The following is a 27,558-nucleotide window of genomic DNA, read 5'->3' as shown; positions in this document are numbered from 1 at the left end:
AGCTGCGAGGCCTCATGCATGTAACTCCCTGGGGCACTCTGAAGGCCTCTGATAATCACAAGTGTGGATAGACCCGCAGGTAGCTTGTACTTACTCTGTACAAGTAGTACTGTGAAATTGGAATTGAATTGGGTAAAAAATAGGAGGTCATGTGACACCATCATCTTCAGATTATCTCGTGAGACGGTCTATCATTTAACTTTCAGTGGTAGTAATCGTTATCGCGTGTATCATCTTCTCACCACGATTTCCCATTCGCTAGTCATAAATGGCGCAAAAAGAACGTGTCGCGGTGATCAGTCATCCTGAACTGCCGTTCCCCTTTTTCAACGTGTCTCGATACCTCCAAGACCATCTCGACAATATGTAACGGTACTATTGAGCTTGATTTGAGCCGACGGACTACATTAAAGGAATTTCCTAGATGAGTTCCTACGTAACTCAGCATCTCTTGTACTGCTCACCACTTAACAAAATCCACACTTCTGGTCTTGGTTGAAACTGATCATATCCTTCGATGGCAGTGATGGAAATGTCAGATAATGTCCTGCTCAGTAGCTGTAAGTGGATGACACTCCAAAGGCAGACTCACTTACCTGAGGCTTGTGAAGTTTGAAGTTTGAGCCGTCATGTCCTTTACAACTACCCGGCGTGGTTCTCGAAAGTAAGTGTCGGCTTTTAACTTGATCACTATTTCTGCGCTGACTTTTCTGTCAGTGTCAGAGTTCAATGTTCAGAGAACTACCAATAGCGTGCCAGTTCACACTGAGAACTTACTTTTGAGACGTTTTGTAGCAATGCCAACCATAGTGTTGTACAGGGACGTACAACGTGAAAGCCTACCCATCACATCGCTATGCACCGACGCCGCCGCCAATTCAGCCAACCCTGTCGCGCTTTTTTAAAAAAGCCTGTCGGCCTAGAGTAGAATTTGACAGACACTAAGATCTCCAGCGTCTACTTGGGTAGCACTATGTTTCGTATTTGTACCGCAGAGTCCTCATAATACTAACGCAATCGATCACAATTATAGAATTTAGTGGATCACACAACAGTGCACATCTGTCTCGATTTCTAGTTCACCTCTGAGCGCTACCGACGTGGTTCTGTCTGGCTGTGCACTGGTAGTGTGGTCGCACTGCAGCCTCGTTCTCCTACAAACACTGGACAGCGAGCGCCTACCCGTCCTTTGACTGCATTTCATAACCATCCAACGAGCTTTCCATAGCAGAATAGATTGAAACATCCGTCCGTCCATCCCATCTTCGCACTCTCCATCAATCGACAGCTGGATCGTTCCGCAACCGAATCACAACTTACAAGCTTTGATTCAAATCCTTGTACGTCGTCCCTCCAAGTAGTCCAGCAGTTCAAGGGCTTGCCGGATTTCTTGATGTTTCCAATGCTTCCGGCACCTACCGCACCAGGACTATTGAACCTCTATACTACCGAAGTTTATTTTCTCATCAGGCTGCAGGAATATCATTCATGCTATGAATGCCTTTACCATTTTCGCAAACGAAGCTCAGTAACAAAGTCGACCAGCCTCCGATGCTCTCAAGTACGCCTGTCAAAATTAGGCCGACCATCTCTTGCGAGTTCGGAATTCATGGGACAATCAACTCAATCATAAATTCCAGGCTTTCTGGAACCGTTATCTCCTATCCTGGCTTGAAAGGCAATGGTGTTTGAAGGGTCTGCGGTCTTGCCTCGTTGTTTTATCTCAAGGGCAGAAGCTTGCAAAGGTGCGTGTACTTCCTACTATTCTCGCCATTCCCTCGCCAGATGTCCGAAACCTGATACTGCCCTGTATCAGGTTGATATCGTTAATTCTTAGCTCAACGCTTGCTATGCGTTGGTTCTCTTTCTTTGAATCTTTCCTACCTGAAACGGACACTTCACGTGATATGGACGCGCACGGGCCTGATCTTCGTAACTTAATTGGTATCTATCATACGCGCATTCGGAATAGATTGTTTTGTCTAAAATGTGAAAACTCACTTAGTTCCAGCATTAGATTAGAAGGAACTATGATCTTACTTCTATAAATTTGGGGGTCTTACGCAGTACCGTCCCCATCAATAGATGTGATCTACCCATCTTTCCTCGCCCGATAAGGATCAGGCGAGTCGTTCATCCTCGCATTCTTGGTGTAAAATAGGGTTTCATAATCAGTACCACGTTGAGACTAAGACTTGAGTGCATGTTATGGAGGAGAAGCTGGAAGCCATGTCATCCGACTACAGCCGATGGACGAGTGAATCCAAGCTCAGCGCCTGATATAATTTGAAACTCGTTGGTCTTACTAGTACTGTACTTGAAGCTTGAAGCTTCGTGTTCACTGTTGACCAGCCTTGAGTTCCCACGTTCCTTCTTCTTTCCGAGGCACATCGTTTTCAGGAAGTAGATAGATTTAGAGGGCACTAATGGGCGCTTGATCGTTCATTGTGCGCAAATGAGTGTCCTTCTAAGGACCACGAGGTGGACCCCTGTGCTGAATCTGGCTTGCCAAAAACCTCTCACTCACCTACAGATCGGACGGGTATGCATTCCCGCATATCCTCATCACACCGACGGCAACGGCGTATACAAATGGTCATTTCAAGGGCAAGCCCTATAAGGCCGCGATCTATTCCCTCGAATGTAAAGGGAATTTCCAGAATTGCCACATGCGAAGGATTCAAGGTAACAAAGTGCAGAGATGAAGTTACTATGCTGGGTATACCACCACCGGGGGTAGCTCTGGTTGTGAAAAACAAGGCGATATGAAGTTCAAAATGAAAAAAAGGGAATAAGATGACCAAAGCGACGACACGACCAGCCTGTCATCACAGTTGATCACAGTTGGCAATCCGTGCGACATACACTGAAAAGTACAGTGGGATAGTGGACATCAAGGAATTTACTCGTCACACCAAGGGAGGTCGCCGTCGGGGTTGGCAGGAGTAGCGGTTGGAGGGATAGACGTAGCGGGGGTAGTTCCTGCGGGAGCAGGAGGGACTTGGACAGTGTTCGCTGTACACAATACCTAAACGAGACCCTTAGCAACTGTAATGGAGCTGGGAAATATTGAGGTACCTCTCCAATGTAAATGTTGCTGCAATACTCGTCGATCTGCGGGTTGTTTTCATAGAGGATGGTGGTGTTGATGCCTGCGGCGGAGGAGATAATGTCGCAGTCATCGTTTTGTTGGACTACATAAGTGGTCGTGCAGTCCTCTCCCTGCCATCCAAGGCAGTAACTCTGGCCAACGACAAGGTTGTCGCATGCTTCATCAATGATTCCGACGTTGACGACAGCAAGCTGGTAGCTGCAGGAATAAAATTGTCAGCAGAGGATTTTCAACAAGAACTGAGCTTGGCGTACGTGGAAACATCGTTGGCTGCTGAGATACTGTCACAAATATCGCCAGCCTGAGCGGTGTAATAACGAGTGCAGGTGTCTGCGGAAACAACTACAAAACAGAAAAAACCGCGTGATGAATCAACCGTAAAGACGCAACAAAAAAAAATGAAATACTAACGTTGTGCCACGAAGGGCAAGGCGAGGATAGCAGCAATTGCTTTGGTGAACATTGCGTTTGAAAGAATGGGTGAACGATTGAAAAAAATGAGTGTGCAATCAAGGAAAGACGAGGTCAGCGGCGAGCTCAAGGTGAAGAGACGTGAGATGAAAGAGGCGGAGCAACTTGAGAATGAGTTCAAACTTGATTATAATACATATGCCTTCTATACTTGGGTCAACGGGACCAATGCATGGCAACCGTTCCCTATGATTCCAATATGGATCGGTTTCATCATGATCTGTCAATGTAATTATCATTAAAAAGAGCGCTGCGTCGGGCTATATGTTCCGGATTGTGATCCAGTGCGTACTGCATGCCTGAACATAGTCTTTGATATTTTTGAAGGCGTCCACAGTACAGAGAGGGCTCGCAAGGCAACAATAATTAAAATTATTCAAAACAATACCGCATGTCTCAGACTCTCAGGCCTCAGGGCTGTGCCCCGGCCCCCGTTACCGCCAGCTGTCAGGGCCGGTCGGACTTCGCCGACACTTAAGTCCTGCATTAAAATCCAGATTTTATGTGCAAGCAGACGGACTGTCTCAGATCTCTTTTCCGTCTTCTATAAGTCTGGCTAGACGTCAGCTTGATGATGGAAACAAGTGATGGATATGGGTATACGCCATCTGCCGACTCTCACGCCAGCCGACGACAGGATGTGGATCGTAAAGCTCATCTTGGTTAACGAGGCAATAAATACTTGGCGAAGACATGAACGCGGAAAATTCATGAAACAAATGTAGGTCACTCTTTATCGCCATCAACCGCCCGAACCTCTCCCGGTCGAATATCCCCCGGCCCAGGCCCACCGAAGCCAAACACACTACTGAGCGACGCTCTTAGTGCATCATATGCAGCCTGATGCGGCGCTGGATGTATGGAGTTGATGGTATGCGTCTGTATCAGCCCAGAAATAGGCGAAAAGCTGTACGTCGAGTCTCTATTTGATCATGATCAGCAAGAATCAGGGCTGACGGTAAAGATCCTGACATCTGCCATTGCCCAACGCCACCGCTGACGCGTGTCGTACCATACACATCCAAGCCAATAAGGAGACTCTTGTCTCGTTGGTGATTCGAGTGGCTTCCGACTGCAGCGCCTTCTGAATGCGCGGACAGCGATCCTTGCACCGCCACCTTGCGTAGCTCTACGCGAAGGTCTGAGTACAATGTTCTCATTGTGTGCCGGATAAAGACAGATGAAGCCAGGTACAGCGGCAGTCCTGAGGAAAACCATCGTTATCTTTAATGACGGGAACGTAATATAGGCACATTACTAACCTTCCAGGCCAAGTGTTCTTGGAAACGGCGAAGGAAGGGCGACAGGGGGCGTGTACGTCAACCTCACTTTGGGACTGTAAATGCTTTCCACCTCCAGCGAATCTGATTCTCTGGAATTAATGAGAGCCGGTGTCTTTGTGGGGTCTATGCTTGAGACAAGGCCCACATCGAAGAAGTCAGGAAGCGTTTGCTGTAGGATATAGATAGCGCGGCCTATACGATAACGAAGAAAAAGGAACGATGATTATAGGGGGATCTGATTGTAGCATCAGTGTGTCTCCCAAGGGCAGCATGCCTGACTGACCTGTCCGGATTTGCCATTCACTGTCGGATATATCTTCAGAACCGCCAGAACTCCCTTTATTTGGCGTAAACATAGGAGGACTAAGGCCCTCAGAAAAGAAGAGATCATAGCGCTCGTTCGTTGGCTGGACGCCAAGGGACGGAGAAGCCTTAGGAGTTGCAGTTGACAACCGTCGTAAATGTGTAGACAGATATTTAGGAAATGAAGGAAAGCGATTTTGTGAGATCAATGCACTTGATGATAATTTCGAGCAATTGTGGAGACCATGCCGCATCATGGTGGAGGTACTTGGTGCAACGCGTAGACGCATTCGACAAAGTGCCGAGTTGTTTGGCAACATCAGAAATAAACACCGCCACGTGTTTCCTTTCTGATCATGGTCAAAACCTTCCTGTTAACGAAAAGTTGCAACGCACTATCAAACCTCCTCAAGATAACCTTGCACAATAAGGTGTTCGATATCAGCCCTTCTAACCATGAATCTCTGCCCCTTCTGAAAATCGATGGTCCCAAGCTCTGTCTGTATGATCCCACAATCCCTGATAACGTGAACCAGCACATGCAAGTCTTTGGGCGGATGGGTGATACTGGCTGTGATATCGAGCTCGTTGGAAAAACCAGCACGATAATCCATCACAGACGTGCTGTACTGGCGAAGGAAGTCGACTTCATGAGGAGAGAGTTTGCCGCGAATATCCTGATTGCTCAAAATATGCGGTAAAGCGCCTCCAGTGGTCCAATACATATCGCGCAATCTATCCATACGGTGCTTGTGATATGCTAGGAGACATCTCTTGTTTCGTACAATGGTTGTTTGATAGATGAGCATCGCTGGAGTGACGTTCTGACTGGTTTCGGTCATTTTTTCGAGATCGCGTTGTTCCCGGATGATGGATCGAACAAGATTGTCGTTATATTTGAGAAGAGTGTCTGTTAGGGTCGATCTACGAGATTCCGCGATGAGCTGAGTGGCAAGATCACCGAACTGACGCGTGTCCGTCATGGCGAAGGTCAAAAAGACACGAATGTCACAGTGTGACAAATGTGTGACTGTACGCGTTGATTTGTCACCTTTACTTATCAGTTGCCGCTTTCAGCTACAGCCTTTACTTTCGACCATCATGTCTAGTCAGGACTCTCAGGACATCGAGACTGCAACCACTGCAATAGAGTATGGTCTCTTTAGCAAACTAAAACTTGTCTGCTGACCAGACATAGGTCTGCGCCAGACACCAAAACACGAAGATATGATCGTCAGCTCCGGTAAGATTACTTCAGGAGAACTATACAAATGAGGCCCAATTGACATTTGCGAACAAGCCTGTGGGCAGCAACTGGACAAAGTGCATTGGAGTCTTCTCGGGTACTGTTGATATCCGGATCCGCCACTTCAACTTCAATCTTGAAGAACCTTGTTCTTCCTGGCATCGGGCACTTCACTATCCTTGATCACGCCAAGGTGTCACACTCCGATGCCGGAAATAACTTCTTCCTAGAAGGATACAATAGTATTGGAAAATATAGAGCAGAGGAGGCTGTCCGACTTCTGGGCGAGCTAAATGACAGTGTTAAAGGTTGCGCAGACACTAGAACTCTCGAGAGCATCCTCGAGTCGGACCCCGAGTGGATCACTTCATTCACTATCGTCATTGCCCATAACCTAGATCACACACTCTTGAACAAGCTTTCTGCACTCCTTTGGAAAGATACGAAATACCCGCCTCTTGTGGTCGTCCGGTCAGCTGGATTCCTGGCAGATTTCTATATTCAATTTCGTGAACACACAAGTACGTATGGATTTGTGTTCTTGAGTATGCTTATGACGTTTTCAAGTCATCGAGAGTCACTCAGAAACATCTCCTTCCCTCCGCATCGACAAACCATTCCCAGCTTTGAGAGAACACGCGCTGTCGCTGGAGTTTGAGAAGATGGATTCTACAGAGCACGGACACATACCATACGTGGTGATCTTAGTTCGTGCGCTTGAGAATTGGAAGGAATCTGTAAGTTTACCCTTGTTCAGGTTGAATGCATGTTCACGAGGGATCATACAGCATGGTGGTAGTCTACCGAAATCATACGAAGAACGACAACAGTTCAAGGAAGGTGTCCTCGCACTGAAAGTGAAGGAGGATGAAGAAAACTTTGACGAAGCAGAAGCACAGGCATACAGATGTTGGACAGAAACGAAGGTTTCTCATTGTTCCATCTACCTCGAGTTTTAGTATAACTGTTCCGTTAGGTTCCTTCGGAAATCACGGCCCTTTTTAGTGACCCCGCGCTATCCACTGAAGCCATGGACAGCAATCGGTCGCCTTTCTTCCATCTCCTCGCTGCCCTGAAGGAGTACACAGAACAATGCGATACACACACGCTCCCTCTTACATCAACCCTACCAGATATGAAGTCTGACACCCATAACTACATACGTTTGCAGCGACTTTACAAAACAAGAGCGGAGGAAGAAAAACAGGCTTTCAAGAGCTATCTCCGAGTACCAGTCGACGACGCCATGGTTGATTCATTTGTCAAGAATGCACATGCACTGGTCGTTCTTAGAGGCAAACCTTGGGGTACATTCAATGAAGACAAAGCTGCTCTAGGTAACACTCTGGGATCTTGCATTGGCTCAGACTGCTTACTTTCGTCTGTTGGGTTAGTAAAGTCGTTATCTGCGATGCCGAAGGAGACATGCATACATCTAGCTCTCTCTGCGCTTTCGTTGCTTCAAGTGGGCGACACCTCGGTGTCACCATCCGCAGAGTCCATTCGTGCAAAGATTCAAACCATTGTTGGACAGTCCACTGAGCTTCCTGCTGATGCTGACAATGCCATTGGTGAGATGTGAGTAGGGTTTTCTTGGTTTAAGGTTATGGCTCATGTCACTATATTAGTGCTCGAGCACCTTTTTCCGAGCTGCCTAACACTGCAGCTTTCCTTGGTGGCATGGTTGCTCAAGAGGTGATCAAGATGATCACTAAGCAATACGTGCCTGTGAAGGGTTACTGTGTAATCGACTTGATTGACACATGGACAGGAACTATTGGCGCCTGAAACATCTATGGAATCATACTTGTGTAAATAGCCGTCCATGGACAATACTTTCCATCGAGGATATCAAAGTTTATCTTTGTCGCCGGTTTGAATGATTTCTGCGGCTTTGTGAGCCAGCCTAGAAAGATCTTCTCAGAACAAGTCGCAAAATCATTATCGATGACTTACCCATAAAGCGTGGCTTGAGGATGAGTTCCCAGGTGCTAAGATTACCCATATCAGTATGTCCAAGGCAACATCTTTCAGCCTTACGATTGGGAAGATGCTGGCGTCCGCCTGTGAAGTGCATGTTAATGAAGCTGAGCTCAGTTTGTCAACAGCGATATACACCCCACTCTCAGGTTGGTTGTCCCATACACCTGTGGAAAATCCGTGAGTTCGTCTCGTAGACAATTATACTCAAGGATAATTTGACCTTTAGTTCGTTATCGACGACGCCATTGGCGGATCGAGGGAGCTTCGAGGCCGTCCCTTTCGAGGGGAAATTTGCATAAGAAAAGCTTGCAGCCTTCAAGTTAAACAACCTACCTATAGGACGGAATGCACTGCCGACATCTGAGCGAATGTAATCCATCAGTTCTTCATCTGACCAAAAAGGTTAATTTAGGTTCAATGATTTCCGCAGTCAAGTCGCCCAGAGCCCCTGTCTCCATGAACCACTAAGAACTTTGCCTCTAGGGATTGGCATCTTCCGATTCTGAGCAAATGGTTGAGGTTTTATGACGAAATTCTAGTCATATTCGGGATCTAGACTCGAACTGTGATGCATTGTCTTTAAAGCACACCTCCAGATTTACTTTAAACTGCCCTGCCGACCATATTGCCTTTACCAAGAGAAATTGAAAAAAAAACCATGAATACAAGATCAATCAGTCACTGGACCCCTTAATACCGGGGACAAGAATGATCTCATCATTCTTCCTTAGACCTGCATCAATGACTCCTACGCAAGCGCTAGCATTAGTTGAGAGGCTACAACATCCCAAAGTTAAATTTGAAGAACAGAGATAAGCGTGTACATTGAGGCCAATGTAAGGCCAGTTCAACTTCCGCCCCCTGTAAAAACCTTAGATCTACAAGTCGCACACAGGCATTCCCATAATAATATAATCAAAATCCTGTTGAGAGAAGTCTGCAGCAGACACCATCATGTACCCAGGAGCTGAGAGGGGTAAGGGTTATCATATATAGAGCTCAAAAATCCTCTACAATATGCCGTGAATTTTGAAATGTCAATGCCGACTTAACCTTACTATGATCATTCTGTCGTAAGTTACCCATGCGAACCCTAAACCTTTCCTATTTTGTCGAGAAGTTGGTATCAGCATCAGCTACCAGACTGCTGAATCAGTCGGTGGTCTTGGAATATTGTTATAGGATAGGATTGCTGTAACAGGCGAACCGCGGGTTTATGTAAGAGAGTCGTTGGAGAGCTTGACATCGTAACCGTAAGTGCATTCCAGAATGGTCATTGTATCATACCCATGTGTTCAGGAGGGACGAAATTTCACAAGGATTGACCAAATTGAATTACCCATTCATAGCCACCGATGCACGATTCGAAGCACTGACGGTGAAAATTCCATAGTCAGCAAACTCAAATGATAAACGTTTATCAGTGTCATGTTACCTGCAGAACTAGCAGTCTAAGCTTGATTGTGGTTAGCGCCACCGACTGTCTCACCGTCTCCAGACATCACACCAAACTCGTGTGGACACGATAACATTTCCGCTGAAGACGTCGATAGGTATGTGGGGAAGACCGGCACCTTGTTCACCGGAAGACTAAATAGTATGCGAGAAGCAAGAACGCTGTGCACAACAATCTGAGGCCTAAAATGGAGGAATGAGCTTCGGGGATATACATATACATGTATGATCGACCAGACTAACGTGATTAGCATGTCGCTGAACGAGAGCTAGGAATCTACTCAGTTCGTCGAGATCAAGTCAACAAAGAAAGAACTCACAGGTAGCACAGCGATTACAATTACATTGGCTGCAGATACCACTACAGAGATGTTAGCACAAAATCAACAACTTGATGGTGTTCATACTCATGATGCAGAACATGTAGAGCAGTCCATCACGATAGATACTCCTCATCAGCGTGCTATGAGAACCAAGATAGTGTCGATATCTCAAAAATGCGGTGGTGGACATGAGAACTAGAAGTGAAATGTATTGTAAGGAACTTTGAATTAATGATCGCCTTACCAATCTCGAAGAACAATAAGAGTCCATACGGAAGGGCACTACTACGAGCCCCCTCGAACACGCAAGGCGGGGAGGCTGAAAGAGAATGAATATTAAGACTTGGATGTGAACATTGAGACCTCACCTCTTGGGATATTCAAATCGACAGGGGCGGCACTTAGAATCACTGCCATCGTCAAGATGACCTGCGCCACGCGAGTTAGTGGTGCTTAAGGCAAATAGAAATATAATTGTACCGAACTAAAAGAGAGAAGAACGATCAGGCAAGTGTTGTTGTTGCCAGAGAAGCCGTAGATCCTGGCAATCAATAATCCTGCGTTTGAATGTAAATCCACGCTGTAATGTCATATGAAAAAACCAAACCTTCCGAGGCAATGATTCCCAAGAAATGCATGCCTGCAAAATGTCATTGCAAATCCGTGTAATGAAAATTGCCTGGACCAACCACTGACAGCATCATTAAATGGCACACACTGCATTGTTGTGAGTTGTAGTAGGTAACTGTCGCTGCACAGATAGAAGATGTACCCACATTTTGCGTGCCCCATGTCTTGAGAGCGGCTGGTCAGGAATCAGCTTTTGCTTAGTAGCGCGCACTGGCGTAAGTATCTCACAGTACAAGGTCATGACTGCACCAGCAAAAGGCACATATCGCGAAACCGTGAAGGTAGTGCGAACAACTCCCCACTTCCGTCCAAAGGTCCACTGAACCTACAAGAAAGATCAGCACTAGGGTATGGGTGGCTGATTTTTTCTGACTTCAGATTGTAACGTGATAAAGTAGTCATAAATCTAGTATTGCATCAATATTATTATTGACAAGACTGAAACAATACAACTTACTAGGATTGCTAATGCGGCGACTAGTAAAGCCGGTTCGTGAATAACGATAAACGTTGCCATCAGCCTGACCTTACCGTTAGTGTACTTCATTGACGGAAGACATTAGAGAATGGTTGCGGACAGAGCACGACTGATTACCTTGGCTAGCTGCAAACCGAAGGAATCTGCCATATTTCGTGTGGCCCAACAGGTAAATAAATGTAGCGAGCAGTTCAAAATAAGTACTACAGTGTGCACAGCAACGTCACAGCCGTGATCACAGTGTGTGACTTAGATCTAGCAGATTCGGCGGAGGGTGCCTTGCTCATGATGACCTGATCATGATGTATGGATCATGATGGTCGCACTGTGTAATTGGGGCACATGTCCATGCATGACGGAAGTAAGAGATGGCTCACATACTAAGGTAGTACACGGTTGATCATCATACGGCAAGCCTGCCAGTCGAGACTGTGGCCATGATGTACATTGTACTTACACGAGTAAAAGTTAATTCTAACTCCGACGGAGAGAACGTTATGCAACTTGAATATTTAAAAATATCTGGTCATTAGAGTTGATTCTGTCGAACACACCTTAAGACCTCAAGCGCCTGTGCCAATTGCAATGCGTTGCATTCTGAGCTCATCCATCTGCATCAGGATTCGGCTACTAGCCACCATAGGTCTAACCCGAAGACCGGCTTACATTTAAGTTGCATTTGAGGCACTTCCGAATTGCTTCGGAAACTTCAGGTTTCCCCATTCTCCAGATATACGCGGGGAAGTCAGCTTCGATTAATGGAACCCAGCTCTAGGAGGTGCGTATGGTCATTTATAAGTTAGTGCGAACGTTCGATCTTCGGTGGTACGATTGTTCTCATGTGCTTCTACTCCTTTCGTTCCCGTTCTTTTTGTTGTCATTGCCTCATTTCTATCATTTGATGGTGCCCTCAGTTTCTATTTCTCTTCTAGTGTGATCTGTTGTCACGGCTGCATCATACAAGGTATACTACCGTGTCAGACATGCATCCTCTTTGGTGGACGCTGTACTGACCGCTGCGTAAAAGTTTGCTGCAACCTCAATCGATGTACTTCCGGAGCGAGCATCGCCCTATTCAATTGCTTGTGTGGAACCACCCATAATACACAGGCGCTCAAGGCGATTCTCCCGCGCGAAGAAGTTGATGCATGTCACATCTATCAATTTCTTAGCGCGGGAGTATCTTAGTTTTGGAGTCGCGCAATTCACTGAACGGGCTCTCAGGCGAAGAGATGCACAACCCACCAAACTACTGGTTCGTTTGACTGTCGTGTCGTCGAGCTAAATAATCACTACAGGACTGGTAGACGGCGTTCACACTATGAAATGAACTTTGACAGTCGGACTATTAAAATCGTTGTTAACGTTCGCTACCACGAGTAAGGCAGTGTGGCTTATCGCAAGATCCAATATCGATCATTTTTCTGACGTTACATACCACAGTACGTCGCGTGACTTGACAATATCAATATCAGCCGTTATCTCATACAATACCAGTATCAATTAAATATATTGCATTGATCGTCGCGATGCCAGGAATTCCTCGACGATGCACATCATGAGTTGGGAGAGAAGGCATTCGAAGGATCAAGGCGTGCATCATCCTGGTACAACTGACTCAACAATGTTTCATGGTAGGAAATTGATTGTTGCACTATCAGTATGGCCCGCTAAGCCTCTTCATATCCCCCTGCTGAGCTTCTCGATCTTGCTGGTCCTGCTGGGCTTCTTGCTCATTCTGCCAGAAATATTTGTCCCCCTTGCCACTAGACTTGCTCGTGGGTTTCCTGGGAAACAGAGTCAGCTACTTTTTGACTGACATTTCTTCAACTACCCGCTCACCAGTCGGCATTGTGACAGGTCGCATCCCGCAGCGAGCGAAGCCATCCATTCTACGCCAGTGGTGCCGCTCCTGGAACCATTTCTTGACCCGCAGATCTTCCTCATCTTCTGTTACTCCCGATAATCACGAAAGTGGGCGAATAGGAACTGATATGGAGATCGGACTGCCAAGTGGGACACGACCCCAGAACGTCCTGTCTAATGTCAGGGAGTCAGTTGTTAATCGGGGTGTCCAGCTGATTGTCTTCGAACTGACTATATTTGATACCGAGAGTCTTGTTGATAGCACGAGCTGAGGAGGGGGATATGATATTCGCTGCCCACAAATTCAGTATCGAGTATTCTCTTCTGGGCTGCACTGCGACACGATACGGAACGTGGACGAGCGTTTGAGATTGTAGGGGTAAATAAACGATAAGATATACGAGATACTTGAGTTAGGGCTGTCATGATATGACCAGTAGCTCCTGACGACAATATGAGGTCTTAAGTCTGACTTATATAGTTGACTAGGTAAGGACGGGGCTAGATCTCTTTGGGGTTTTGAGCGCCTTGCATGAATAGAACAATTCGACTCCCGCAAAGGCGCTTTCGCAATGCAAATGCTATCATGAAAACTCTACACTCACAATCGTTTAATCTCTAGGTCAATCACGTTCACTTCCGTAATTTTAACGGTCAATTGCAAGAATGCAAGATGAAGTAAGAAACCATGATGACATCACAGCAACGATACCCCTCTACTCATAAAAAACTAACGCCCTAAGCTCGATAGACTCCCTGAGCGGCGCTCCCTGTGGTGCCGAGGGATCCTTGAACCCAGTATGTGGGGTGAATTTAGCAATGTTGACGTCCTTAGCCGAATCGTAACTGCGACCAAGGTAAACGCATCATCACAGACCAAAACATAATCAGCGAACCATTTGATCAATACTACCTCGTCCGGTTTCATCCCTTTTTTGTACTTCCACCTATGTGTCGGGTTGAATTTGACCCCGAAAGTCTCACCCTCACGATCCGGATATACCAATGTGACAGGAACGAGATCTTTCCCTACGTCGACAGTCCTGTAATCGCACAGCGCCAATGGATGGTCGATTGCAGGGTGAGAGATGGGTCGCCAAAGGTTGATAATCTGGAAACGCTTTTTAATAAGTCTCTCCGCTTCGCCGGCAGGTAGATGTCGGTGTACACGAGCGGTGGCCGACTCAGGAGTCTGGTCTACATGAACCTGATTAACAGGCTGGCGCTTGCTTTCGTCCGTTTCTGCATCTCCAGGGCGGTGGCGTCTGACCGCTAAGGTCCAAACAAAAATCAGATATTAGAGTATGATACGCCCGTTTCACACGTACTGTGGTCAAAAAGGACGACCTTGCTCGCGCCCGTGATGTCCTTGAGGAGTTCAATGCTCTCTGGATAGTATTCTCCTCTGATCTCTTCGTCATTGATAAAAGCACTATGTTTGGAAGGTTTCATGACGTATTGAAAGCCTGCAGTATCCAAGGTGTAGTCACTTTCTTTTCCCCTGACGTTCTCAATCTCGACAGTATGCACCTCTTGCTTCCAATTACGCGGACGGAAGCCTGTCGTCGAATCAGTATTTATATTGGTGAATGGGCGAGACCCGTCAAGGGGTGGAGCAAAGTACACGAGTTCTGCAGAGACTGTAGACATTGTTAGCAAGAAAAATGGGAGGTGGTGTTGATCAATTGGCCCCCTTATATGTTTCCACGATGACGTGCCAGGCTGACAAACGCAAGCATCCTTTCCCGTTGGCGAAGAACGATCGATTGGTCTGGATAGGAGAGACCATTTGGCCGAAATAACTTGTCACAAAGACTCCGGAACGTGACTAGAGTCTCCTCCAATACGTGCTTGCTCGGGCTTTCGTCACACAATTCGATTCCGCAGGGTGTATTCTTGGGGTTTCGCAGCTCGCCACTCCGGAGTGGGCTTTGCTCGTTAAATCTTCACGAACTCAGATGAGGTCCGAGTCATCCGACCACCGTCGCTCACTTCGTCTTCCCGCTTGGAGCCGACCACCAACCAGTCTTTCTGAAGCTTGTCACTTGTTGTTTGTTATAGACTCCCATAGTCATAATGATGTAAAGAAGACAGTCGTTTCTTAGAGGAAGGACGATTTGGCGAGCTAGACTCAGATGGTCTGAGTCTAGCTCTGTCTAAATCGTCCTTCCTCCAATTGGAAACGACTGTCTTCATTATATTATTAGGCTTCACCGGTAGTCTCTATAGAGATGATGTTTGTTGCCTGTTTTCAGCGTCAATGGTCGATATCATCAATGATTATTGGTGCTGTGCACAGCATATGATACCAGAGTGGTTTCAACATGGCCTTGACCCAGCCACTAACATGTCAGTACAAGCGTTCCTATATTCGATTCCCAGATCAAGTTACACGGACTCGTGACCATTCCTTCGTTATTTTACCCATCATAGGAACACATACTACTAGCTATATCAGCCAATTATTATTTTCTTTTCCTGGACCCTCTGCGAAGCACGTCGACGTTTAACAGGCGCACATTTTCAGCCGGCGTCGAAGGGTGACGTTTCACGGGCGCAATTTCTTCTTCAGCTGGCAGCGAAGGAGGCTCCTACAACTTCGGATAACTTGTCTGAAGACGTGGCATCAGGGTTATCGCTGAATAAGGGGCCACGTGTCAATTACACAAGTTAGAGACCTATTGCCTGGTATAGACCCTTCTTCGTCTTCTGAAATGGTGGAAACAGCATCTGAGCATGAGTATTACGAAGCCACCACTCGAGCCACGGCTTTATCTCGTAAAAAGGGTGCAATTTTTTACTTGAGTATCCATGTCTGAGACCGACAACAGGGCGAGGGCACGGCTCTGAAAGTTGTCTATACTTGCCCTCTCTTGTGACCATGTTAGATCTATGTTTTAGTGTCAGAGAAACATGCAAAGACTCGTGGAAGCTTAAAGTATGTGATGGCCAAGTGGTCTGTACAGAGGCCGGGAGATAAACTATTATATTACCTGTTTTACTTGTCAAATTTGAGTTCGCAAAGAGCATCAGTCGAATGGCGCACCTGAGCAGTCATGACAGGGGGTAAGGTCCCCGACACCCAGCAGTTGATTTGGATGATTTTTATTTCGTCTCTCGTTGGGATAGAAAAAGGAATATATATTTGATTGATTCCTAGAGGATGATTCAGACGAGTGCACTCCATATCTCAAAGCACCTACAAAAGCCATGGTATATATGGATTTCCAAAAGTGCGATACCGGTTCTTCCCTAGGCCATAGGAGACAAATAAAAGGAGTTCAGGCCGGAGAAATGATTTATCGAAGACTTGGAGTACTCGTAGAATGCTGAGTAAATGATTTTATTGCTGTCTATGAACAACTACAGTGTACGACGTCTAATGGAGACACTGTTAGAAAATCAATTATTATTAAAGATTGGAAATATACCCAAGTTACACCGACAGTTGAAGTGCTGACGCGCAGGGTGGGGTCTGACGCAGCAGTGACGCTACATGTGGTAGGTGTGACGAGGCAGTGACACGGCATTCACAAGGCATTGACGCGGCATGGGTAAGTGTGGAGGTTGACATTAGTACGGAGACTGCGAAGATGTTAGGAAGAACTTGTTGTGGTGTGTGTGGTACTCGACCCAGCCTGAATGAGGCTTGGCATGGTAGTACAGAGTACAGAAGCTGCATCAGACTTGACAAGGTGGGTCGAAGCTTGATACAGTAAGACATTGTCGGTTGAAAACCAATGGCAACATTAGATCAATGAATGATTAGACCCAATACAATACAAACACAAGATGCATACAGCAGGGAAAACTTCGAAGTAACTGCGACTGGAGTTAGGAAATATAATCTTGCATGATTTCACCGAAATTATAAGCAATTGTCAAAAATTACCAGAAATTACCTTGATTTTGTGAAGCTGATGGTACAACATTCCCAAGTAGTACGAACGCGGAAGACAAGCATTGTGAAATTTATGAGAGGTGAATGCAGCACTCCATGGGGCCTATGCGCAGATGGACATTCATATCTTCATATGTTGATCATTAATGAGGATTCAAAGCTGTGTTTGAAATTCATTTCGAGCGACATAAGATGGTGTTCGATAGCATTTGTGACAGTCACAGTACCGCGTCACATACGCCACATCAATGTCTTTTTTTTGGACGAGCGATATTTGTAGCAGCTGACTATGTCTAGGTGTTCCTGGAACACCGGTCCGACCGGAAAAATGCACCTACGCACTCCCACTGGTTTGTGGGCCACGTCCGAGTCGATTTCACCTGGCTAATGTTTTGAAATCTGAGCTACAAAATCGATCATTCTCCTCACCCCAATATTTACTGGAGATTGCTAGTTGAGAATTGGACTTGGTAATTGAAGTAAGAGGCTCTGCAACTTTGGATTATTGATCATCACCACCACTTCACAGTTACGGTGGGGCCATACTTATAAGACATTTTCATCTACATAAACAATCAGCTGCGAGCCAGGAGGATTGATAATATAAATGTGATATGTAAGCCAAGCGGCTTTCCGGTCCTTGGAGACATAAATAAGCAGGATATAACTTGCTTGTGATACCAAGCACACTTTCATTCCGCTTTACATCCAGCACCAACGAACTATGGCTTCTGACACCGTTGCCAACCTCAATTACATGGTCGCTCCACCTGACGGCTCTCGGCCTTACAATAACATCAACGCAGATAGCGTCACGGGAAAGCCGAACCGTAACTGGAACGAGGAGCCGCGTGAGATGGAAATTCATAACGTGCGCGGGAAGGAGGAACTTTACAAGCTTGACAATGCTGGATTTCAGTATGGGCGAGAAGCGGCGAAGCATACTAGCTTCTTGAATGATGGTGAGATTGAGCGCGAATACTATCCTGAGAGCATCGACCTCATCAAGAGAGCTACGGGAGCAACCAGCGTTGTCATTTTCGATCACAGTACGTCGGCCACTAATTTGAAACGAGGTCTTGATGCCAAATCCATGTCACAGCTATTCGTCGCCGTCGCCCAGGCGAGTTAGATGACAGCCCACAGAAACGTCAACCAGTCCCCCTGGTTCATGTGGACCAAACGACTGCGTCGGCCATTGCTCGTGTTCATAGGCACCTCCCTCCAACAGAAGCTCCTTCCCTCCTTCACAGACGCTTCCAAATCGTAAACCTCTGGCGTCCTATATCACATGCAGCTGTAGATTGGCCGCTTGCACTATGCGATTTCCGGAGTATTGATGTGGAGAAAGACTTAGTACCTGTTGCTCTTATATACCCTGACCGCGAGGGTGAGACACTTGGAGTCAAATACAACGCAAACCACCAGTGGAAATACATGAAGGCCATGACACCGGAAGAGTTTGTTCTTATCAAATGGTGAGCGAATTAACTCGGGGGAAATTTCCGTCGTGCTGAAAGGGTCTCAGCTTTGACTCGATACAAGATGGCAGTGTGGCGAGGCTGACCCCTCATACTGGGTTCCAAGACCCGAACACTCCAGAGGGAACGCCACTTCGAGAATCCATCGAGCTGAGAGCTCTGGTATTCTATAATTAGAACACGTATTATCAAGTAGAGCTAATACCTCATACTACGTTACTTTGGCGTATGTATGTGCCATCTTATCGAATTATCATGAATCAGAGAAAGTTTGACACACTTGACCTGAATTTGTAGCAGAGGAGTTTCCCGATTTGAAGCTTGCAAGGGACCAAGAGCCTACGAAAAGAAACTCGAAGTGAAAGAAGCGAAGCAACGAGACGCAGAAAGACGAGAGGATGTGATCGTGGAAGAAACAACGTCGGTCGAAGAAAAGGCAGATGAAACGAACAATATCTAAGAAGGAACAAATGTTTGCATGGAAGTGTAAAGTAGTGTTAGGCTGTAACAGTTTGAAGCAGGCGGCGGCTTAGTCAGCCAAGACGAGCATAGAGAGCGTCAACGCACTGAGACATAACCATGCCATGCAGCAGAGTCCAGCATCGAGACACATAGCACTGCTCCAACGGTACATCACGATAAAGACCCCGATCAAATAGTCTGCGACGTCGTGTGCTCGAGCAAAACTCGAGTCTACATAGTAATTTTCAACCCGTCAAGCTTCAAGTATCGAGTATTTTAATTTCACCGCGCAGAATCCAGATGTTACGGTTCACCAACACTAGTACTGTCCACTTCTTGAGTCTTCAAAGCTTCATGTACGCATGCGCTTTCTGAATGTGTTCTCATCTACATCTTTGAATGTTCAAAGTACTCCTTAAAATTCCACGACCTAACTCAGGTTTAGCTATAGGGTGCTGTGCGACTTCCTCTTTGTACTCCGATATCCACGCCTACAGCAAACAACTCTACATTTATGGCTCTCAGTTGGACTGGTACTGTGCGCCCCGTTCGCACCTGCAACTTGATTAATGTCGATCCAGCCTGGTTGATTTCACTCCACGAATATTGTGGCAGATATGGACCATCCATGCCCGTTTCACTTCGGCAGCTGCATGCTCGGCTTTATGTGATAAACTATCATGTCTTTGGCCAGATCCTGTCTTCTTCGACCTTTTAGGACATATCTAATGGCTGTAGTCTCTATAGGGGTAACTTATGTCACCTGCTTGCAACGCCAAATGGCGACATCATCAATAATTATTGGTGCTGTGCACACCATCTGTATGCTAGGTGGTCTTTGGTGGGAGAGCCTTAGTAATTAAGGTAAGAAGCTCTACGACTTTGGATATCCCGCATTTCCGTGGCGCCTTGCTTATGAGATATTTTCATTCGCATTAACAATCAGCGAACCAGGAGAATTCATAATGTGATATAGATGTATAAGCCAAGCGGCTTCCTCGGCATTTGAAGACATATAAGTAGGGCACAACTTGCTCTTCACACCAAGGGCACTTCTATTCTGCTTTACATCTAGCTCCAACGGACTAAACATGGCTTCTGACACCGTCAGCACCCTCAATTACTTCCTCGCTCCAGTTGACGGCTCTCGGCCTTACAATAGAATCAACGCAGATAGCGCCACGGGAAAGCTGGCCCGAAACTTCACCCATGAGCCGCATGATATGCAAATCGAGGACGTGCGCGGGAAGGAGGAACTTTACAAGCTCGACAATGCAGGATTTCAGTATGGGCGAGAAGCGGCGAAGCACACTAGCTTCTTGAATGATGATGAGATTGAGCGCGAATACTACCCTGAGAGCATTGACCTCATCAAGAGAGTTACGGGGGCAACCAGGATTGTCATCTTTGATCACAGTAAGTTGACCACCCATTTGAAACGACATCCTGATCCCTAATTCATGTCACAGCTGTTCGCCGCCGTCGCCCAGGCGAGGCAGGTGATAACCCAGGGAGACGTCAACCAGTCTCCGCAGCTCATGTAGACCAAACGCCTGCGGCGGCCACCGCTCGTGTTCATAGGCACCTCCCACCAACAGAAGTTCCTTCCCTCCTTCGCAGACGCTTCCAAATCATAAACCTTTGGCGTCCGATATCGCATGCGGCTGTTGATTGGCCGCTCGCACTATGCGACTTCCGCAGTGTTGATTTCGAGCAAGACTTGGTGCCTGTCGCTCTTATATACCCTGACCACGAGGGTGAGACATTTGGAGTCAAATACAACGCAAACCACCAATGGAAATACTTGAATTCAATGACTCCGGAAGAGTTTGTTCTTATCAAATGGTGAGCCAAGTCACTCGGGGGATCTTTCCATTGTGCTAAAATGGTCTTAGCTCTGATTCGGTACAAGATGGCAGTGTGGCGAGGTTGACCCCTCATACTGGGTTCCAAGACCCGAACACTCCAGAGGGAACGCCGCCTCGGGAGTCTATTGAGCTAAGAGCTCTGGTATTCTATGATTAGAAGACGTATTATCAGGTACCGTTAATAACTTGTACCGCGTTTTGTCTCTGTATATGCCATATATGCCATTTTATTATCACGAATTAGTTAGCCTGAATTTGTAGCGGAGGGGTTTCTTGATGAAGCTTGCAAGAGAACAAGATGTCTACGAAAAGAAACTAAAGACCGGGGAATGTGATCAAGGATGAAACAACGGTCGAAGGAGAAGCAAATGAAACGAACGGTATAGAAGGAGCAGATGATGCATATCAGTACTTCTAACCAGAGTCCGTTAAAGAGACACATAAGACGCTCGAGTAAAACTCAAGTTTCCTTTACACAATTCTCAAGTATTCATCTGAGTGTTCGTTTATGTGTAAGTCCGTGCGCTCTCTGAATCGCGTTCTCCTCCATGTCTCTGAATATCTGACCGGGTATTCCTCATAATTCCACGACCTAACTGAGGCCTAACTGTAGGGCTCGTATTAATGCTGTGCGACTTCCTCCATCCATACCATTCGGATCCGGCATGCACGATTGCATGGATTAGGACATCTTTATCGGAATTGTTAAAACTGTCAATAGCGTCATCGATTGGAGGATTACAGCGTGCACAAAGTTCATTTTCAGACGCTTACATCGTGGTTAGATTTTCTTTCAGTGCTTCCAGTACGCGTTTTTCTTCGTTCGCCCTCAAGGCCTTCAAGAACCCCAGGAAAGCCCTTTCTAGCGTTCACCTTCTCAGGTTCAGAACCTTGCGTTTGAGAGAACAAAGCGACCTCCTTGCCGTAGAAGTCGCGAAGAAGAACTGAACGTTCGTATGCGTTTGCATAAAGCTCGAAGGAATCGCAGATGTTTCCCGGTGCAACAGTAGACAAGTACATTGGACTGGAATTCGAGCAAGATAGATGCTCGATGTGCTGGACAGAGTCGGATTAACTTGGTCACTAAGAACAACTACTGTCGTCAACAGAAGGTTTAGGAGCGAAGATAGACCGGACAAACTTTCGAGTACTTGCTTTGAGCTCCTTCGCGACTTGGTCCCTTTTGCCCACTATATCTCACAACAGTCTGGATAATCCAGCTTGCGTCGTGCTTTAGAACGATATCCTTGGCTTTCCTTGGGTAAGCTTCATCAGATCTTTTACATGCTTCTGTCGCTCCGGGGAGGGTATGCTTTTTGCCGAGCTAATGGCCAGACGCGCTTTGCATCCGCGAATGTGGTTTAGCTGCTCGACGCTGTTCCTGCAGTACACGTTGGATTTTATGTGATTCTCTCGCAGCTATTCAGGACGGCATGAATCATTTGCATTCGGGACCTGTAATCGTTGACATACCGTTGGGGTTCATCAGTGAATTGATGAGAGCTTGATAATTAGTGTCCTGTAAATCTGGTCTGAGGCCAGATTAACAGGGCTAATTAGCAGAGGCTATCCGGGAGGTCAAATTAACCTACTTATGTAAATTAGCGCTAATTTACTTTGTAAATTTGATGGATTTAACGGTTAATTAGGGTAAATGTGGTTCTACGGCCATGCATCCCAGTGGTGGTGGGCAACGCCCGCCAACAAAGCGTGACGCTTATATAAGCCAAAAACCCCTAAATGGTCCATTTTCTTGAAACCGAGCACGTACTCAACGGCAAAGCAGTTATTGTGCATTATATTGTGGTGGAAACTAGTGTAGATTATGCTAAAGTATCCTATGTGCAGCACTGAATTATGTGATCAAGTAAGTATAGGTTATATGCAATATTTGCAAGGGAGCATATTAATATCCACCAAAGTGTCATCATTTGTGTCGTCGAGATCATTGTCATGAGTCACCAATTCACCTCGTAAACGTGCTGAGTGACGAGCTGAAAGCTTCTTGAGCAACTCAAGGCACTGTGACTTGCTCTTGAGATGTGATTTGAGTGGAATATGCTTCTCTGCTCCTAGACAGCGATAAACCTCAATCTGATCCTCGAGAGCTGGACCAAGCAAGCATACGAGTTGGTTTTGATTGAGCACCAGCGCAACACCTGCGAAATAAGTTTCCTTGGCAGAATCAGATGCCTGCTTCTTTGTAGCCTTCTTCTTGGCAGCAGCGGCAGAATCAAGCTTATGCTGAATCAGTGCCCCCCGCTGCTGCCTCTCAACTCCACTTGTATCAATTTTCCGTGCTCAATGTTGTAAGTGAGCATGATCTTCATCAGTAAACATGGCATTCATGAATTCTTGAGTGTCATTGTGTTTTCGCGCGGGCACATCGAAGTTGCTCATTCTTGACTTTAGAGCACCTTTTTTTGGAAGGGCCAGGCTGTACTTGACACGCCATTTGGTGGTGAAGATTATGGTGAGACTTAAAATATCATAACGTCTTTAAAAACAAGAGTTGACTCCACGTAGTATGTAGAACCTCGGAGGAACGCGAGCGCGTCGCATATCTACACTAAGCCGTAAGTCCCATTTTTGGAAAATCGCGAATTGTGGCTGACCTTTTACTGTTTACAGGGGCTGTTTTCATCCGAGACCTCTATGTACCACACCTGTTGTCGTTTGCGTTCATGCACAGCAAGGAATATTTTCATTTCCCCCCAGCCAACAATAATTTCAAAATAGATTTTTTGTTGTGTGCTCTTGGGGCCTAAAACCAACCATTACTGAGGCTAAAATATGCTCACAAACGTGAAATTGCAAAATGTATTCTGATACTCTTGTTTATAACATCAATCCGTCACATTTCGCCCACGAACACCTAAACACAAAAGTCTTTCCTTTGGTACATAGCATCGAGTTTCACTTCTCTGTGTGTTTATAGCGTGGGATAGCTTATATAAATGTCATGCTTTGCTGGCGGGCGTTGCCCACCACCAATCCCAGGCTTTTGCATCAGGAAGTGCCTCTAACGACAACGACGACGATGACGCAACACTGGACATGTTGTTAACACCTTGGCGTGGGGATTCACGCGCACGTTTCGGGGTGTTTCGTCCAGGCAGTCCCGGAGATAGGGAGAGCACAACTCAATATGTGCAGGGGAGAAAGAAAATAGTCATTGGCTGATGTGGCTAGTAGTATGTGTCCTTATAAGGGATAAAATGACGAAATAATGGTCATATGAACTGTGCAACTTGATGTGGGAGTCAAATGTAGAACATAGGAAGATTTGTACTGGTGCGTCAGTGGCCCCGTCAATGCTCCTCGGTGCCGCGTCAATGTCTCATCATATGCATGTCACGCCGCGTCAAGATAACTACGCCCTAGAGAAAACCAAGCAGCTTCCTCGGCCCCTGAAGACACATAAGTAGCATATGACTTGCTCATGATATCATAGACACTTCCATTCCGCTCTACATTCAGCATTGACGGATTAACTATGGCTTCTGACACCATCGGCACCGTCAACTACTTCGTCGCTCCAGTTGACGGCTCTCAACCTTACCGCAACAGATAGCACCATGGCAAAGCCGGGCCGCAACTGGACCCAGGAGCCGCATGATATACATCTTGAGGACGTGCGCGAAAAGGAGAGCTTGATAATGCAGGATTTCAGTATGGGCGAGAAGCGGCGAAGCATATTAGCTTCTTGAATGATGATGAGATTGAGCACGGATACTATCCTGAGAGTATCGACTTCATCAAGAGGGTTACGGGAGCGACCAGCATTGTCATCTTCGATCACCGTACGTTGATCATTAATTTGAAACGACGTCTTGATGTTTAATTCATATCATAGATATTCGTCGCCATCGCCCAGGCGAGGCACACGATAACCCACAGAAACTTCAACCAATCTCCTTGGTTCATGTGGACCAAACGACTGCGTCGTCCATTGCTCGTGTTCATAGGCACCTCCCTTCAACAGAAGCTCTTTCCCTCCTTCGCAGACGCTTCCAAATCGTAAACCTCTGGCGTCCTATACCGCATGCAGCTGTAGATCGGCCGATTGCACCATGCGACTTCCGCAGTGTCGATCTGAAATACATGAAGGCAATGACCCCAGAAGAGTTTGTTCTTATCAAATGGCGAGTGAAGTAATCCGGGGAAGTTTTCCGTGGTGCTGAAAGGGTCTCAGCTTTGACTCGATACAAGATGGCAGTGTGGCAAGGTTGACCCCTCATACTGGATTCCAAGACCCGAAAACTCCAGAAGGAACGCCACTTCGGGAATCCGTCGAGGTGAGGGCTCTGGTATTCTATGATTAGAACACGTTTTGTCGAGAGGTGTTAAGAATTGAGAAAGAACTTGTACCGCGTTTCATTACTATATCTGTATGTGTAGTTGTACTTTGCCGATTTCACTCTTGGAAATTGTGCACAATCCTCGTGGACGTATCGTGACCATCATGACACCATCCATGCATTCATGACAACTTCAACATGGTAGTGCTGCCGCGATCCGGTTGAACGAAACCATGGAACCCAGAACTGGGCTCTCGCGAACGGTTCGGAATGGTCAGGTTCGGTTTGGGGGGGGGGGGGGGGGGGGTTGCACTTGAACCGAACCCAAAAAAATTCTAGCGAAGCAAAACACACGAAAAAGTATTGTGGTCGTATATAAGTCGGACAGGGAGGTCAGGCTGTAGGAAGAGCATGAAGAGTAGGCAGTGATAGAGGTCAAATACGAAAAGGGTCGACCTAGGCGCAGGAAGAGAAAGTTGTTAGCACAGATGGGCATTTAAAGAGAATAGACGAAGAACGAACACAGAATGACTTATATTCGAAATTTACAACCTGCCGAGTGCTATCATGCCCCCCTACTTCTGCACTGTGTCGACGGCAGTCTGTCATGTGTACCCACCCGCACTGATTTTGCCCTCCTTGCGCCATATCTCGCGCAGGAAATTGTTGTTACTCTGTGGTGGCGCATGGAGACAGAACGCCCTTTGAAACGGACTCCATGCACTCAACCTCGCACTCGCTAGTCACGGTTCTCGCAGCGGCCAGTCATACCGGAAGCATCGTCATTTTAAAAAACCACTTTGAAGCAATGGCATTGCTATAAAGCTTAAGTAGCACAGCTGACTGACCTCTCCAACTGTAAAACCGTGGTGGCCGGGGGGCGGGTGGGTGTTCGTTCGGCGGGATTCTTAGTTTGAAGACTGTGTTCGAACCAGGTCCAAAATAAAACAGTTCTGCCAATGCCAGAACAAAGAACCGACGACCGGTCACATTTGAGTCGAAGTACAATTGTGATACAGAGATTGGAAACGCACTGTGTTGTATTCGCTGCTTATGTCAGTCACCTAATACGGAACAATACTTGTTTTGTTAAATCGCTTGGCCTCATGTTGGCAGCGTGATGTTCAATACTTATTGTTCAATTGAGAGGAGGTAACGAGGTTTATTGCTCCAATTGTCTTTTGGCTTATATCAACGACCTTCTCAATCTAGTTCATTTTCTTCGTGCCCAACTTGATTTCTTTCAAGATCAGCCTAGATAAGCACTGTGTGCTTTCAAGTCGTTCCTGTACTCTTTTGCTTTGACTTTGTGAATCTCGCCGTGTGCTTCTAATAAGACCTATCCACTCTTTAATCTCGCACTGTGCAATGTCTTCTACCGCGATCTCGACGATCACATATCCATGTCCCCCACCCACTACAAACACTCTTGACTCCCGACAGCGTATGCGTCTCATACGTTCTGCGCGCAAATTGGGGGCAGTCATGGGCACCACACCCTACCTCCTCGAGGCAGATGTCCCTATCACACGTCTCCCCATCGGGGGTAACAAAAAATCAGTGACGGACAAAGCACTGAAGCGCCAGGGCTCTGTGTTCATGCATTACCACAGAGACTCCCCCTCTGTAACATCATTTAGCTCAGCTTCGACAGCATCTTTCCACTCCCCGTCCACCTCACTGGTCTCGCTACCTTCCAGCATGCGGAGCACGGAGTCCTTCTCGGTGATACCACCTGGCCTGCCCGTGCGCGGTAGAAAGTCAGCAGATAAACCCAGACCATTGTACCTTCGCATGAACGCCGTCCCTGTATCGCCCACCGACCATTACTCTACATCATTACCGCCCACACCTTCCTCAGCTAGCGCAACCTCCGCTTACTTCCCCCCTACGCCTCGTACGCCAAGTTTCGACGCGGCAGAACTGCGGAGAAAGCGGATGGCAAAACTTGCACGGCATCTAGGCGAGAATGTGCCTTCTGAATTAGTCACAGCACATGGACCGCCTGCTCAATTACGTTCTGAAGGCGTGCCCAACAGGAAGCGACGCAGCATGTCCGTCGACCTCACGAGCCCACCTATTGCTCCGAGGCCTAAAGTTTCCTCAGAGACTCGGACAAACAGCGATTGGGTTGGCGAATGGAATCGACCTGATATCAGAGACGTTCAGAGGGAACTGAGAAACCTCAAGGCTGTGCGATGGTAATGACTTCGCAGTTTGGGTGGCTTCTATTACCCCATCACATGATTTTATGCCCCCGTATTATGACATCCTACTGGCTGCAGGCATCCAGCCGGACGACATGCAATTTACGATAACTAGCCATATCTACATATGTATCACGTTAGGCGTTTCTTCACATCAATAATTCATACATCCGCAAGTACGTACTACT

At 46.7% G+C, this 27,558-nt stretch overlaps 15 protein-coding genes across 15 annotated transcripts; 6 read left to right on the top strand and 9 right to left on the bottom strand.

The window, feature by feature from the left end:
- Positions 1 to 2,902: 2,902 nt before the first annotated feature.
- BJ212DRAFT_1278810 (uncharacterized protein) lies at positions 2,903 to 3,575 on the bottom strand (the record flags this gene model as incomplete). The annotated part of the gene is made up of 4 exons (XM_041331453.1): positions 2,903 to 3,028; positions 3,079 to 3,310; positions 3,367 to 3,454; positions 3,524 to 3,575. 4 exons carry the CDS (start codon positions 3,573 to 3,575, stop codon positions 2,903 to 2,905), a joined length of 498 nt encoding a protein of 165 aa, XP_041189483.1.
- A 500-nt stretch (positions 3,576 to 4,075) lies between these two features.
- BJ212DRAFT_1377611 (uncharacterized protein) lies at positions 4,076 to 5,210 on the bottom strand. The gene is made up of 2 exons (XM_041336524.1): positions 4,556 to 5,210; positions 4,076 to 4,505 (listed from the first exon to the last, which is right to left on the bottom strand). The coding sequence occupies exons 1-2, from the start codon at positions 4,741 to 4,743 to the stop codon at positions 4,310 to 4,312; spliced, it is 384 nt and encodes a 127-aa protein (XP_041189482.1). The 5' UTR covers positions 4,744 to 5,210; the 3' UTR covers positions 4,076 to 4,309.
- Positions 5,211 to 5,567: 357 nt separating this feature from the next.
- Positions 5,568 to 6,152, bottom strand: BJ212DRAFT_1484158 (uncharacterized protein; the record flags this gene model as incomplete). Its single annotated transcript, XM_041340742.1, has 1 exon — positions 5,568 to 6,152. The coding sequence occupies one exon, from the start codon at positions 6,150 to 6,152 to the stop codon at positions 5,568 to 5,570; it is 585 nt and encodes a 194-aa protein (XP_041189481.1).
- An 85-nt stretch (positions 6,153 to 6,237) lies between these two features.
- BJ212DRAFT_1377599 (uncharacterized protein) lies at positions 6,238 to 8,373 on the top strand. Its single transcript, XM_041336523.1, has 8 exons — positions 6,238 to 6,320; positions 6,368 to 6,412; positions 6,470 to 6,936; positions 6,983 to 7,152; positions 7,204 to 7,341; positions 7,392 to 7,752; positions 7,810 to 7,993; positions 8,044 to 8,373. Exons 1-8 carry the CDS (start codon positions 6,271 to 6,273, stop codon positions 8,201 to 8,203), a joined length of 1,575 nt encoding a protein of 524 aa, XP_041189480.1. The 5' UTR covers positions 6,238 to 6,270; the 3' UTR covers positions 8,204 to 8,373.
- Positions 8,374 to 10,173: 1,800 nt separating this feature from the next.
- BJ212DRAFT_1377598 (uncharacterized protein) lies at positions 10,174 to 11,609 on the bottom strand. The gene is made up of 11 exons (XM_041336522.1): positions 11,338 to 11,609; positions 11,264 to 11,283; positions 11,180 to 11,212; positions 11,035 to 11,131; positions 10,953 to 10,981; positions 10,866 to 10,893; positions 10,784 to 10,816; positions 10,657 to 10,733; positions 10,545 to 10,605; positions 10,421 to 10,495; positions 10,174 to 10,371 (listed from the first exon to the last, which is right to left on the bottom strand). Exons 1-11 carry the CDS (start codon positions 11,351 to 11,353, stop codon positions 10,226 to 10,228), a joined length of 615 nt encoding a protein of 204 aa, XP_041189479.1. The 5' UTR covers positions 11,354 to 11,609; the 3' UTR covers positions 10,174 to 10,225.
- A 1,332-nt stretch (positions 11,610 to 12,941) lies between these two features.
- BJ212DRAFT_1302326 (uncharacterized protein) lies at positions 12,942 to 13,576 on the bottom strand (the record flags this gene model as incomplete). The annotated part of the gene is made up of 4 exons (XM_041333246.1): positions 12,942 to 13,071; positions 13,105 to 13,240; positions 13,383 to 13,418; positions 13,552 to 13,576. 4 exons carry the CDS (start codon positions 13,574 to 13,576, stop codon positions 12,942 to 12,944), a joined length of 327 nt encoding a protein of 108 aa, XP_041189478.1.
- A 290-nt stretch (positions 13,577 to 13,866) lies between these two features.
- BJ212DRAFT_1278797 (uncharacterized protein) lies at positions 13,867 to 14,800 on the bottom strand (the record flags this gene model as incomplete). Its single annotated transcript, XM_041331452.1, has 3 exons — positions 13,867 to 13,996; positions 14,047 to 14,422; positions 14,479 to 14,800. 3 exons carry the CDS (start codon positions 14,798 to 14,800, stop codon positions 13,867 to 13,869), a joined length of 828 nt encoding a protein of 275 aa, XP_041189477.1.
- Positions 14,801 to 15,741: 941 nt separating this feature from the next.
- On the bottom strand, positions 15,742 to 16,041 carry BJ212DRAFT_1377582 (uncharacterized protein). The gene has a single exon (XM_041336521.1). It carries the CDS (start codon positions 16,031 to 16,033, stop codon positions 15,821 to 15,823), a length of 213 nt encoding a protein of 70 aa, XP_041189476.1. The 5' UTR covers positions 16,034 to 16,041; the 3' UTR covers positions 15,742 to 15,820.
- Positions 16,042 to 16,448: 407 nt separating this feature from the next.
- Positions 16,449 to 16,972, bottom strand: BJ212DRAFT_583977 (uncharacterized protein). The gene is made up of 2 exons (XM_041343578.1): positions 16,582 to 16,972; positions 16,449 to 16,529 (listed from the first exon to the last, which is right to left on the bottom strand). The coding sequence occupies exon 1, from the start codon at positions 16,872 to 16,874 to the stop codon at positions 16,587 to 16,589; it is 288 nt and encodes a 95-aa protein (XP_041189475.1). The 5' UTR covers positions 16,875 to 16,972; the 3' UTR covers positions 16,449 to 16,529; positions 16,582 to 16,586.
- A 626-nt stretch (positions 16,973 to 17,598) lies between these two features.
- On the top strand, positions 17,599 to 18,884 carry BJ212DRAFT_583884 (uncharacterized protein). Its single transcript, XM_041343577.1, has 5 exons — positions 17,599 to 17,667; positions 17,737 to 18,100; positions 18,154 to 18,529; positions 18,580 to 18,758; positions 18,830 to 18,884. Exons 2-4 carry the CDS (start codon positions 17,776 to 17,778, stop codon positions 18,707 to 18,709), a joined length of 831 nt encoding a protein of 276 aa, XP_041189474.1. The 5' UTR covers positions 17,599 to 17,667; positions 17,737 to 17,775; the 3' UTR covers positions 18,710 to 18,758; positions 18,830 to 18,884.
- Positions 18,885 to 19,209: 325 nt separating this feature from the next.
- Positions 19,210 to 20,326, top strand: BJ212DRAFT_1377567 (uncharacterized protein; the record flags this gene model as incomplete). The annotated part of the gene is made up of 4 exons (XM_041336520.1): positions 19,210 to 19,350; positions 19,440 to 19,527; positions 19,576 to 19,858; positions 19,941 to 20,326. A coding segment is annotated over exon 3 (179 nt), but the record flags the coding sequence as incomplete, so codon positions are not given.
- BJ212DRAFT_1484153 (uncharacterized protein) lies at positions 20,086 to 21,019 on the top strand (the record flags this gene model as incomplete). Its single annotated transcript, XM_041340741.1, has 3 exons — positions 20,086 to 20,410; positions 20,464 to 20,839; positions 20,890 to 21,019. 3 exons carry the CDS (start codon positions 20,086 to 20,088, stop codon positions 21,017 to 21,019), a joined length of 831 nt encoding a protein of 276 aa, XP_041189472.1.
- Positions 21,020 to 21,161: 142 nt separating this feature from the next.
- On the bottom strand, positions 21,162 to 21,941 carry BJ212DRAFT_1377561 (uncharacterized protein). The gene is given in 3 exon segments (XM_041336519.1): positions 21,162 to 21,573; positions 21,637 to 21,652; positions 21,672 to 21,941. The coding sequence occupies 3 exon segments, from the start codon at positions 21,880 to 21,882 to the stop codon at positions 21,369 to 21,371; spliced, it is 432 nt and encodes a 143-aa protein (XP_041189471.1). The 5' UTR covers positions 21,883 to 21,941; the 3' UTR covers positions 21,162 to 21,368.
- Positions 21,942 to 24,440: 2,499 nt separating this feature from the next.
- On the top strand, positions 24,441 to 25,187 carry BJ212DRAFT_1484152 (uncharacterized protein; the record flags this gene model as incomplete). The annotated part of the gene is made up of 4 exons (XM_041340740.1): positions 24,441 to 24,497; positions 24,536 to 24,665; positions 24,719 to 24,989; positions 25,058 to 25,187. The coding sequence occupies 4 exons, from the start codon at positions 24,441 to 24,443 to the stop codon at positions 25,185 to 25,187; spliced, it is 588 nt and encodes a 195-aa protein (XP_041189470.1).
- A 1,703-nt stretch (positions 25,188 to 26,890) lies between these two features.
- Positions 26,891 to 27,558, top strand: BJ212DRAFT_1377555 (uncharacterized protein). The gene has a single exon (XM_041336518.1). It carries the CDS (start codon positions 26,958 to 26,960, stop codon positions 27,366 to 27,368), a length of 411 nt encoding a protein of 136 aa, XP_041189469.1. The 5' UTR covers positions 26,891 to 26,957; the 3' UTR covers positions 27,369 to 27,558.

This window comes from Suillus subaureus (genome assembly GCF_016647635.1).
Source record: "Suillus subaureus strain MN1 chromosome Unknown BJ212scaffold_32, whole genome shotgun sequence".
Classification (NCBI taxonomy): Eukaryota; Fungi; Basidiomycota; class Agaricomycetes; order Boletales; family Suillaceae; genus Suillus; species Suillus subaureus.
This window is presented reverse-complemented; position numbering and strand designations above follow the sequence as displayed.